The sequence below is a fragment of the Cotesia typhae genome, unplaced genomic scaffold, assembly GCF_013202065.1.
Source record: "Cotesia typhae breed Kobodo isofemale line unplaced genomic scaffold, CoteBio_Ctyphae contig_20, whole genome shotgun sequence".
Taxonomy (NCBI): domain Eukaryota; kingdom Metazoa; phylum Arthropoda; class Insecta; order Hymenoptera; family Braconidae; genus Cotesia; species Cotesia typhae.
Genome location: NW_027423725.1, coordinates 2,250,673 through 2,264,598, shown reverse-complemented (window position 1 = coordinate 2,264,598; position 13,926 = coordinate 2,250,673). Strand labels below are relative to the sequence as shown.

The 13,926-nt window shown below is 27.5% G+C and overlaps 1 protein-coding gene across 2 annotated transcripts in view; it reads right to left on the bottom strand.

The window, feature by feature from the left end:
- Nucleotides 1-13,926, bottom strand: part of Mdy (diacylglycerol O-acyltransferase) — a 155,194-nt gene that overhangs the window by 139,983 nt on the left and 1,285 nt on the right. The window contains exons 2-4 of one of the 2 annotated variants that reach the window (XM_074259539.1): nt 8,049-8,461; nt 7,685-7,855; nt 431-559 (exon numbers count right to left, since the gene is read on the bottom strand). In XM_074259539.1, coding sequence (XP_074115640.1) covers nt 431-559; nt 7,685-7,719 — 164 coding nt within the window. In that variant the 5' untranslated portion in view covers nt 7,720-7,855; nt 8,049-8,461. The remainder of the gene's footprint in view (nt 1-430; nt 560-7,684; nt 7,856-8,048; nt 8,462-13,926) is intronic. The other variant, XM_074259538.1, reaches the window with a different exon arrangement.

The following is a 13,926-nucleotide window of genomic DNA, read 5'->3' as shown; positions in this document are numbered from 1 at the left end:
AGGACATTCATTAATTATGTATCTGAACTTTCGAACGTTTTTGTATGAACGAAAATCAAAAAAAAAATTATTTTTGCTTTTGAAACTGTAAATGGTTTTCGAGCTTAAAAAATCTTTAAAAGGGTTGTTTGAAGCTGTCGATTTTTTATTGTACTCAGATAAATCCTCCTCACAATACAAAAAATCGTCAAACCTCTAACCCCTCTGGAACTACCTCTACAGTCCCCTCAAAGGTTTATAAATTCTAAAAAAAACGACCCTGTGAAGGATTTTTTCTCAATACAAATTTTTTTCTCTCAGCACAAGAAATATTTTAAATGAATTTCTTTTTTTTTTTTTTTTTTTTTTTTTTTTTTTTAAGTGTATGATGGATAATAAATAATAATAAGCTCCAACTTTTAGCAACAAAGTGTATAATAATAATATTTACTTGATAAAATTTTCAAGGAGAAGCCTGACGCCTCCAAGACCGAGAAGAAGGAAGCCCCAATTAATGAATCCAGTGAAGTTATCGAAGCCTGAGCTCCAGGAGAAAAGACTGTCTCTCGGCTTGTGACAACTGGAACAAAAAAGTTAGCGGCTAATTATAAATTGTAACGAAATGTGATGGATAAATATAAAATTAGGTGGGAATTTTAAAAGCTACACAGAAGTAAATGCCTATAAGTACTTGCTACAGCGATATAAAGTGGGAGTCTATTGTCTTAAGCTTTACAAACATTTTCTGTAGAACTTACCAGCTAGAATAATCAGCTCAAAAGAATGAATAGTACGGGAAATAGACAAGGGTTTGCGTATATCTGGATGCAGAAAAGACAACTAAAAACTGAGTAAGAAAATGAACGCAAATTTAGTTCGCAGAGCTTTTACGCTAAGAGAACAATCGTTGCTAAATTAATCATTATCATCATCGTCATCATCGTTAAAGCTTCTTGCAACATGTTCTTGCAAGATACATTTACGGTCTAAAAGTTTTATTAAACACAAAGTAAAATAAGAAATAAACAAATATTAATATTAATAATTTCAATAGTAAACTTTTAAATGATTGATAAATAACTTTTTTAATGATTGATAAAAAACTTTTATTAATTCTCCGCTGTAAAAATTAATCTTTTTAAAAAAATTGGGAAATTTGGCTTTGTTCGTGCCGCAAATGTCGAACTAAGCATCAAATTTTTTTTAATGGAATTTTTTATGTAATTTCGACCGAATATAAAGAAAAAGTTGGCAATCTTTCAAACTAGTGTATCGATTAATTCTAGAAACTAATCAGCTCTGAACCTTAAAAAAGCGAAACTGATTGCCGCAAACCCCATCAAAATCGGTTTATCCCGTGTAAAAAAAAAATTGTCCCAAAAATGTCCCAAGCTTGGGACATCCAAACGTGACACAATTTGGGACATTTTTGGAACAATTTTGGGACATCTCAGAAATAAACAGAAATTTTAAAATAGTGCATTTAAGTAATTTTACGTATTTTTTTGAAAATTTTCAGAATGATTCTTCAATTGTACTACAATTTTAAACGTTTATTAAATGATTTAATAAAAACAAATTTATTTTTGCACAGCTGTAAATTTGTCTAGGAATTGATGGATAAAACATTTATTGACTATTGTTGGGGCAATTTAAGGAAAATTTTGGGATATTTCAAAAATATTTTTAGAACTTTTTAAAAATATTTTTAGAAATATTTTCAGAACAATTTTTAACGTTTTTAAAGAAATTTCTTTAAATCATTTTAAAAACGTTAAAAATTGTTCTCAAAATATTTCTAAAATGTCCCAAAATTGTTCCGAAAATGTCCTAAATTTGTTCCAAAAAAGTCCCAAAAATGTCCTAAAAATTTTGATCCATTAATCTTACGATAAATCTATAACCGTGCAAAAATAAATTGTCTTTTTTAAAATCATTTAAAAAACGTTCAAAATTGTCTTAAAAATATTTTTAAAAAGTTCTAAAAATATTTTTGAAATGTCCCAAAATTTTCCTTAAATTGTCCCAAAAATAGTCAATAAATGTTTTATCTATCAATTCTTAGACAAATTTACAGCTGTGCAAAAATAAATTTTTTTTTATTGAATCATTTAATAAACGTTTAAAATTGTAGTACAAATGAAAAATCATTCTGAAAATTTTCAAAAAAATACGTAAAATTACTTAAATGCACTATTTTAAAATTTCTGTTTATTTCTGAGATGTCCCAAAATTGTCCCAAATTGTGTCACGTTTGGATGTCCCAAGGTTGGAACATTTTTGGGACAATTTTTTTCTACACGGGATTCATTCAAGAGAAATTGTTCAAACTGATCGTTTGGCAACACTGTATGAGCGTTAAGATATTTTATAGTGATTACACTGTAGGGTTTTGGACCAGCTGTAGACTAACCTCTGTTTTGATACATGCATTTATTTATTTATTTACATACATTTCTTCGGAAATATCATTGCAATGTCAGAAAAAAATAATTGACAGTATTGTTTTGTTTCTTCAGAAAAATCAATAATTAAATTTTTTGTGTTGATGTATTAACTGATTTTAAATTTTACTATTTTTTATTATTTCATCTGACTGCTATTTTTATAACTTATCAAAGATTAATATATATTATTATATTAAATCTGTTAACCTTTTTGAATTTTTAATAAATATAGAAAAATACTTATTTTCATAAAATAATCATTGTTATTTTTTTGTTTAAATAAATAAAATTAATAACTATAATATTACACTTAACGTACATTAAACTTTTCAAATTTTCAGCGCTTGCGCGTCTCATACTTTTTTCGCGGCTCACAAAACTTGCGTTGTTGCCATAGCTTTATTAACGTATCCCTTCCTCGGCTAAAGTCTGGTAAATTTTTCATTACTTATTAATAAATATCTTTGAAACTGTGTAGTAATTATCAATTAAATTATTTTTAAAAAATTGTTTAGTTGTTAGTTAACGTTACTCTAGTTTTTTAAAAAGATCCTAAGAAAAGTTTCTGAGTTATAAAAATGTTTGTAGGTAAACTTTTGGATATCCCGTATACCGTAATGTATAAGAGCGTTCAAAACTCAAACATTGAAATTAAATATCTCAAACTAGATGGTCAAGAACTTTCAAATTGCGCCAATCGATGCAGAATTATATGAACATTAATCTGCCAAAATTAAAAAAAAAATCCTAAGAAAACGACTCTGGCGAGGGTACTACCTTAAACGATACTGAGTTACCTGGACATTCGCGATAGCTGAGCTATAATTTTTTTTAAGAATTAAAAAAAAAATTTAGAACTATTTTGAAGATTTTTTTTTCCAGTTTTATTGCACTAAATCAATTTTTGGAAGTATAGAATTAATCGCTATTAAATTATCTTCTCAATAGCATGTAAAATATCTTAATTCTATGAACTAACAATGCCACAATAACAAAAGCAATTGTCGAAATGAGACGAAAAAAATTTTTCGATCCTAAAGCACTCTTTGATGCTTCGCATCATTAGACGTGCAATTTTGTAATAATTAATTTACTTACACTACCCTACTTCCAAACAAGTGAATGACCGGTCTTAAAATATTAAATGCCGGAAATTTAAAATGAATGAAACGAACACTAAAGGAGTAAAAATTGACTAAAAATTAACTAATAAAATGTCATTCAATTCCGCTGTTAATGATGGACTAAATATTATTTACAAAGTGTATAACTCTATTATCAATGGAACTAATTTCAATATTCGACTAAAAGCATTCGAAAAATGTAATTACTGTTTGTCGGTTATTATATTAAATAAAACTCGTCGAATATATTAAATTAATTACCGATTACATTCCATCAATTAGTCTTCGTTAGATAAAATATTTTCAACAGCTTTAAATAAAAAAAAACTCAAATTACAATGAAAATTAAAAAATAATTTACATTTTGCATTGTACAAATGGTATATAAATTTCGTAACTTTAATTTCCACGATAATGAAGCAAAAAATACTTTAAAAAAACAATGAGTGTTAAGTAAACATTGACGTGAGTAAATAAAACGTTCGTTCGTTCGTTAAGGGATAGAAAATGAAAGAGTACGATGAAATGAGATGGGAAAGTGGACGGGAAGCGAATGAGAAAAATACAATGTTGAAAGAATAAAAAAAGTACATATATATATATATATATACACATTATGTATACATATATAATATATATTTTTAAGAGGAAAAAGAGGCACTACAAAGTTTCAAATTGCATAAAATGCCGCTTATGAAAGTAGTTCATGTTTGCAGGTCATTATCTGAAAAATGAGACTTAAAACTTGATTCTTAATTTTTTTTTTAATTTTTCAATATTATCAAGACTACTACGTAAGGACTTATTACATTGTATTATGCCTTATAAAATTAATAATTCACTTTTGATGAAAATTTCGTTTCTGTTATAATTTGTTATTGGATGCCAGAGCGATATTGAATTTTTTAATTATTGAGATCTGCAATGATGGAATAGTAACTTATAGTGATAATATGAAATTAGATTGGAATTGCAAGCTGGAAGCAAAACTTTAATCATTAGCTATTAACTCTGATGAAAGTTTAATTTTATAATTTTGACATTAAATTAATAAGCGATTGATCGTTATTAAAACATTTGTTTTTTATGTACTTTTTTTGAAAAGATTGTAAAACTATTTTTTAAATTCATTTTATTAAGGGGCACACCTAGTGTAACAGCCTAAAAAAGGCGATTTTTGGGAATTAAAAAAAAAAAAAAATTTTTGAAAATCCAAATGAGCATGCCTTAAGCATTCATGTCATACACAAATTATTTAGATTGAATGTTTACATTACGATTTGTTGACTTTTTCATAAAGACTTCTATGAGTTCTTTTTGTTTGAATTTTCCCGCGAGTGGTGTTATCTCCTCTGTAGGCCGAGCTAAAAAAAATCTCAACAGATGATAAAACAGTTAGTAATTATACTATTATGTATGTATAGTTTCTGCTTGTTTAAAGTTATTTCAATCCTATTTTTTGAAAAATAATGCATATGGAATAAATATAAGGAATAAAATAAAAAAAAATTAAATCGTGAGAATGATTTTTGACAAAGTTGTGGTGTTATCAAGCCCAGTGCTCCTGTGAATACCACGCTCTTATTAATTTAATTCATCAGAAAAACAAGTTTTTTCTGAGAAATCTTATTTAATCAATAAAAACATTTTTTTAACGTGTTCTGTAGTTATTATTATTCATCTTAATATGCTTTTTATACATAATTTTTTTCGTTTAAATTATGAAAATCACGCTTTAATCGAAATCATGATTTTTAAGCGAGAATAGAGCATACCTGCGCGCTTCGCGCTTAAGGAATGCAAAACTGCTCTATTAATTGTTTTAAAATTGTAAGGGTATATTTATCCATATTTTAAGAATATTTAAGAATATTTAAGAATACACAGTAAAATTTTTGAAGAAAAAAATTAAATATTTTCTAAGTTGCACGTAATCTCCGACGGCGCTAAAAAAAAAAAGTCTTCCACTGCTGCAGTGATTCTAGCCTCCTCCTTCCCCTTAAGATGTTTACATTCATACATACATACATACATGGATCGTACATTCTCGTAGAAATAGTCAGGATAGCTTCTTAGAACCCAAAACTTGGAGATCTGATGAGAACTCGATTTTCGAAAACTAAGGTGAAACCAATAACTTCCTGATTTTTCAATGCGATTAAAGTCTTTTTGCTTAATTCGATTTATTAACAACTAAAACGATTTATTTAATACGATTTATTAATGGTTAAGAACATTTATCAAATAAGTGGTAGAAATATATGTAAAATATGCTGCAGGATTCTATTTTTTGTACAGAATACAAGTGAGATTCGGGATTTAATATCTACATAGAATATATACTACTAAATATATATATTTCAATAGATTTAAATCCGTAATACCATGGATTAAGTTTTAGCTTCTATTTTCGTTTAAATATCCTGCTTTTGTTTACTTTTTCAACCATTTTTCTAAAATTCTGTTTTGTTATTCACACAAATAAAGCCGCTTTTATTTGTTAATCTGTGAGCCAAACAATAAATTTGTAGGTTACATACCAAAAAAAAAAAAATAAATAAATAAATAACTTATAGATATCAAAATTTTGAATAATCGATGTTTTATTCAAATATTTTTTGCAATCATAAGTATTTTTCCCTTTCAATTTTTTTTTCTTGTTTATCATACTCGACGGTAAGCAATAAATTAACGAATATTCAAGAATTAAAAACTTTCTTAGGAAAGTTAATAAATAATATCAGATGTTAAAGGATCTGGAGTTTACAATTTATTTTGTTAATAAAAGTTAAAGTTAGCGAAGCACGTTACCGGTAGTTAAGAATCAAGTTTCTCGGGGGTTCAAGACTTCTGAGTAGCCAACTAATTACAATTGTTGACTCGGTGGTAACTTTTCACCTTCTGGGTGATTGTGATGATGACCACAACAGTTTGAATGTTCAAATACAGTTCAAATAACTCACCCCGTAAAATACTTGTTTAATTAATGGAAAAACTTTATTAATTTCTTCTCCCATTACGATTCCAGCGTTTATTGATTGCGCAGAGATCATTAACATTTTATTGATCAAATAGAATTATTATTATTATTATTATTATTATTAGCAATTTGCAGTCAGCATGTTATTGCCGAAAATTATAAATTAAAAATTTTTTTAATTTTGATTTATTGGTTTTACGATATTTTTAATCATAACGTAGGGGCGAAGGGGGTCAACTGAACCAAAAAAAGTTTAGCAATTTTTTACTATTTGAATTAAAACTAAATAATAATTTTTTTTTCTTGAAATGGTAGTTTATTATGTCTATTATCATTATCAATACATGAATTAGTCAATAAACAACGTGAATTTTTAAAAATTATTAATTTATCCAAACGCGTCGAATGGTTCAATTGACCCCCGCTCGGGAGCAATTGAACCACTGCTTGAGATCAATTGAACCAATAATATTTAAAACTCAAACCCGAACTTTTAATAAATAATATATTAATTTTTACTTGCTAATATTACTGTTGCACCGTTTTAATGCACAGATATTTTATTAAATAAATTAAAAATCAATTTAAATATAATTTTCATTATAAATTCAGTTCATCCAATTGTTAGGTTATTTCCCTGAGTTTTTTCACGTAGAGTCAAGATGCGCGCGCATGTCCCATGCTTCTCCGTATGGTTCAATCGTCCCCGGGACTGCTGGTTCAATTGACCCCATATAATTTTATAACAATTATTAGTAAATAATAAATAAATAAACTATTATATCACTGTAAACAAAGTTGAGGATTATAAAGTATAAGTATATACAACGACTACAATTCAAACTTTATCAATTAATTCAAAAATTGAAACATTATTAAACAATTTGTCACGAGCCGAAAAAAAATTTTAAAATTTCAGCGGAAATGCTCAAACATAAGCTCTTGCTAAAAAATTCTCTGAATATTAAATAAATTCTTTACGCTTAAAATATGTCAGGAAATGCCCAAACACAACTATTAAAATTCCAATTTTATGAGTTCCATCATCGGAGTTTTATTTTGGAACACCCTAATATCTAAGGATATATCTGCAGACATTGAAATTAAAGTAAAGGTTATTGCAAATATTTGGGTGATAATATAAAAGAGCTTACATAACTTTGTAATCAGAAACAAATTTTCCATACATTTCTTGAACAGAGTTAAATTTTCTTCAGTCAAGATAATTTCCTCTTGGTCCAAAAAAGCTTTGGTTTTACTCGAAATTTTTTTGGCGCAAGAAATTCTTTTTTTCTAATATATATTCCCAGTATATATTATTCATTCTATAATAAAGATATACAAGTCATAAAATTTTCCTGATTTTCTTAATTAAATAAATTGATTTTTGACATATAATGACATTCGATGTATCGAACAGAATGAACGAATAAATAAATTTTGTATGTCAAAAAATTCGCTGAAAGACTGTTCTAATAGTACTAAATTCAAATAAAAAAATCAATTTATCATACAAACCTGTCAGAGACTGAATTTTACTCATTCTGTATTAGATTGAATAGATTATCAAAATAATATTTATGAAGTGCAATGTGAAATTCTAATGAAACTTCAAAAAATTCATATTGTCTCAAAGTTGGCAGGAAACGATGATCAGATTGAGATAACATATCCACTAAAAAAAGTGAATCCATAAACACTTCTCGTAACAAAAAACACTGATACCGTATAATGGAAACTGAATCCTCCGGTCGAATATCGCTCCAGTAGCTTTGCAGAGTCTTTCACCCTATCAGAGCCGTCTGTTCGATGTTCCATCGAAGGGGAAATATCTTTTTAGCCAATATCCTTGTTTCATCCAAATGTAATCGTGTGTTATTGGCGACTCGACAGCACATTGTTTCGATATTCTTAAGCATCTTGTCTCATCGCTTTAACACAGAAAAAAAAATTAACTTGAATCAAGACGGAAAATTCTTGAATCAAGAAAAATTTCCTTAAACTAAGAAAAATTTTCTTAAATCAAGAATTTTTCTTCTCAAATCAAGAATATTAAGGTCTTCAAAAATATATACTTGATTCAAGAACATTTTTTTTTTTTATGAATGCCATGACCTTGTTGACCTTTTACTTTTAATTTAGTTAATTATACCAAAATAGATAATCCATTTTTTAATTCCCCGAAGCTGGCCATACCATTCCGAAGAATAGATAAGCGCTGTTTTCGGTTATTTACTCTTCGAGGTTGTTTTTTTGCACCCGGTTCCCAAGTTATCTACGACGCCTTCAACCTGCTCAAGAAAGTTACTCCGGCGTAATTAGCAATAACTTTCACAAGTTTTTAAATTATTGCCATCAAAACTTTTAAGTTATCACAGCTTCAATCAAACGAAAAAATGGAGGTAATTAAATAATAAGTTATTTGTTGAGTGATTGACATTTATAATACAATGTAGTGATTAGAAGGTAAAATAAATTCATTAGATTTTATAAAACTCATCCAACCTAAAAGGATTACGTAATATCGGAATCTACCTTCTCAAGTACAAATACCATATTTGCCTTACCGGCGTTCCCATTTGGTTTAAATTACATAAGGGCAGATTTATCTGCATCCAGTATATATACCTACGTGCGGAACTTACAGATCTTGAGAGTATTTGAATGGTTAATTAAGGATTAAGGGATTTATATTATTTAGATAATAGATTTGATTTGAATAAACAACTATGATATTATTAAAATTTAATTTTTGTTTTATCAATATTTTATCACAAATAAATTTGCTTAAATAAAGAACAAAATTAATCATTCAAAATTTTTATTAATTCTAGCATCTGAAAATTTTTTTATTTAATCAAAAATTTAATATTCGAAAAAGAAATTTTGTTTTTGAACTATATAATACTAGTGGACCCGATAGACGTTGCACACACGTCTTACATTTAGAAATTTTAAGCTTAATTGAATAAGCTGTTACAGTTTGGATCTTTTTAATGAAAATTATTATTAAGGGGTTATATATCCACTTGTAATTTTGAAAAAATCAAAATTTTTTTTGCATATTTTGAATGTATATATATTCGAGAATATTGTCAGTAAATTTCAAAGTAATCCAGTAAATAGTTTCGGAGTAATGAGCGTATTTGTAAAGACGTCTCCGAGCGTTTGAAAATAGGCAAAACCGTAATTTTAAATAATAGCCAAAACTTCAAATGCGTTTTTCTCGAAACGATGTTTTCAAAGTCGGTGAGGAATATTTCTCCGAAAAGGCTTGACCGATTGACTTGAAATTTTCACAGGATCTTCTTAGATACTTTTGTCAGGTAAGGATCGAAGGAATAGTTTCTTATAAAAATTTCGATTTTTTAAGTCACTTTAAAGTGTAAATTTTCGTCCAAAAAATGATTTTTTTTGTTGGGAAGCCGCCATTTTGTCTAAAATCAAAATTTTGACTATTTTTTCGATCATTACCTGTATTTATCTATCCTAAAAGTAATCCTTTTGGTTTTTTTTTTATTTCAAATAATTTGGATCAGAGATATCTTCCTCACCGCCAGACACCTTTTTATGGAGGACCTTCAGGAGATCTTCTACAGGAACGACGGAACCCAATATTATTATTAATAAAATATAAATTCTTAGAATACGTTAAATTCGCTCAATGTTCATATATTTTATGTATATATTCAATAAAAAGTCTCTCCAGAAAAAATTAACAAAAAAACACATTTTTTCGAACTTACAACTGGATATAACCACTTAAAACGTTATTACAATGTAATATTCCAATCAGCACATGATTTTACATAGTTTACACTTGGTTTTACCACAACACAAAATTTTTTTAGAATCTGATCGCAGCGCCTGTTATCGGGTCACACTGAAATTAAAATATTTTGGAATATTCGATACTGCGATCGCAGCGCTGTCTGTTAGATCTAACGTAAAATATTTCACACGGAAAGAAGTTTTCTTAAAAATTTACTTTTAAATTAACGAGGAAAAATTACCGGACTGTATTGTAATCGTGAGGCGCTAAGGTGCTGCTTTACCAGTTACTAGAAACAGAAATGGTTTTTCGAGTTGTATGAGTAAAATTTACCGGAGTCTCCGGTAAAAAAAAAAATTTTTTTTATTTTTAATGCTGCTTGTCGCACACATGGAATATAATTATTATAGAACATATTGTTATTAATGGAATATGTATATAGAATAATATCAAATATTTATAAATAATAGCGAATGTCATTCAATCACATCTTTACAATTAATAGTTAACTAATTGCATAAAACTTTTTATGATGATAATTGTATAAATGTTTGTTAGAATTAGGTTTAATAGATTGAAGCCAACACAGCTAAATTTTTGATTTTCATTTTATTATAACATTGATGCTTCATTATGAAATCTAACAAAGTTATGAATATAACAATTTAGCAAAAAATTCACCAAATTTCGCTACTACCCATTAATAGTAAAATTTATCGGAAGTATCTATTAGAAAATTCGATTTTTGTAGAAAATCTCACAATAAAGGTTTATAAAAAATTTTTGTTATTAAAGTTGTGCTAAAAAAGAAAAAAAAATTTACGATCTACAACTAATGGGACATGATGATTTGTAATGATCGCTTCAATAAAAAAATCCGTAAGATGATCCTACAGGCTAGCTTTGCAACTTTCCACTAATTTTAAATGCAAAGCGCTTCAAATTTTATCTGTCACAACTTTTTTGAGCTCTTCGAGCACTAACGTCTAGTTTATATATTTAATAAAAAAAACATTTTTCAGAATATTTAAGAAACAATAACTTTCGGATAAATCATCCAATTTTAGAACGATTGGCGGCATATAGAATAGTTAAAAAAAATTTACCAAAATTCTTAGAAAGAAATCTGTTCTGATAAATTATTAAAAAGTTATATTGAAAAAACATCTCTTTAATTAATTAAATTAATTGATTTTGATGCCGCTTGCGGCAATTGACGCAGTTTTGTGAACTTAAAAAAATACTTAATTCGTCGTAATTTTTTTTGTTATTTTGAGAAAACATTTTTTCAAGATTTTTTTCAACGACATCTCTTGAACAAATCAACCGATTTTGATGTGGTTAACGTCAATCGACGTCTTTTTCCAAAGTCGGAGATCTGATAAAATTATAAAATTGATCTAACCACAAGTTTTAAAGAAATTAGAAAAAAAAATATTTTTTGAAAATTAAAAAAAATTCTAATTTTGTAGGTTTTCTTAAAATTCACCATGCCAATTCACTGAAAAAATGATATATTTGTAGTTACAAGACATTTTCTTTAATACAAAAAAATGGTAGAGTTAATTTTAGGGAATTGGATCTTTGTTTATTTGTGAGTTTTTGTGAATTTCTGTACAAAAAGTGGTGCTACGAAAAGAGATCTTTTTCTTTACATAAAATGATTCAAATATAAAATTTTTTGCACATAAAAGTAAGATAACCTTTCTTCAATGTCAGTTATTCATTAAAAATTGAATTTTGATCAATTGATATTATTTATTTAAGGATTAATTACGCAGTAATTGGGACCAAAATAAATAATAATTTTAAAAAACTAAAAAACACGCTTTTTATAGAAAACCGAACTAAAAAAATAGAAAATAAGTTTTAATAAATTTAAATTAATAATAGTGTTAAAAATTTCAATAAATATAAATTAATAATAATGTAAATAAACAAAAATTAGGAAAACGGTTGACCCTGAAGGCCATCCCTGCAACTTCCCGCTACTTTCGTAATTAAGCGCTCGAAATTGCACTTATTATGTTTTCGAGCTCAAAAATCTAATTTTCGTGTAGTTTTAAGCTCTCTGAGCTCAAAAGTTTGATAGGAGTTTAATAAATCACTATTTTTTTAATTTTCAAACAGCAATAACTTTTGAACGAATGAACCAATTTTCACGCGGTAAGCGGCATTCGACGCAGTTTTTCAAATTCTATGATATACTTTCAAATACAAATTGATTAGACCGGAAATTTCGGTGTAATAAAAAAAAAACACTTTTTGTCGATTTTTTTCGTCAACGATAACTCACGAACGAATCAACCGATTTTGACCGGCTTGATGGCGATCGACGTGGTTTTTCAATGTTAAGAGCTGATTAGTTTTTGGAATTGATCGTTCAAGCCGTTTAAGTTATTAAAAAAAACCACATTTGAAAAAATTTTTTTTCGTAGTTTTTTTGAGATTTTCGAAAATCTACTAGTCCGAATCGGTCCAAACCATATTCAAAATCTAAGTTCAGTCAAGCCCTTTCGATTGGCGTCAACCGCGATAGAATCGGTCAAGCCGTTCAAAAGTTATGAGAGGTTTTCGAAAAACGGGGTGAAAACAATAACTTCCCGATTTTTTTAAATTTTCAATTTTCTTAGCGGGAAGTTAAAAATTTGCATTCTAAATTATTAAAGTATTTAACATGTTATTATTATAAACATTAGCTCTGAAATATTGTTCATTGATTCTATTGTTGTTCTCATTCTTATAAATAGTACAGTATTATGGAATTTTGCAACTATATTATTTAATCATTCGAAATTATTAACTTTCTTAAAATATGATGATGTTAGTCATATGTATTTAATGTTGTTATACGTGTACTTTATTATAAAAATTATGTTTATTATTGTCATTCAGCTATTTTTCCTTGACATAAAAATTGAATATATAAATAAATAAATAAAATAATAAATATGCGGATTTTGTATTACAACATTTCGAAAAGTCTGTTCAAGTACTGGGTACTTGACCTTAGATTAAAAAATTTATTTACAATCTATAATCCACAATTTATATTTCGCGCTTGTTCCTTTAAATTTATCGCTCGTATTGATTTTACCAAGACCCGCAAAGTTTTCACAACTAAACCCTGCCTTACCAACCTCATATCAACATCAAATGACAATCCCAATAAAAAATAAAGCAATCATCATAAACATCATAAAGTGAAAGTAAACCGCATGTCATACTATTACATCATCCAAATGTAAGTTAATTAATACTAATAAATCTCCAACAATCATCGCCTGCCGCGCATGCGCAAATTATAACTAATCTATTCTGTTCATATGCTCTTTCTCTCTCCCACTCGTGAAAAATTTTGCACACATATTGTGACATGCAGACATCCAAAGTCGCTCATAACATAATCTATCATATAACATGTGTGTACTATATAACACAAAAATTCCTCTTACTCGCAAAGTGATTTCCAATGTTAATGATTTTTTTTATCTACCGATAATTAACGTTCTATTTCATTATCTTTTACGCCATGATTTATTATCAAATCTCCGTGTCAAAAAAAGATAATGCGCATTTATATAACTTTAAAAAAAAAAATTTGTCATTGATCAAAAGCTAGAA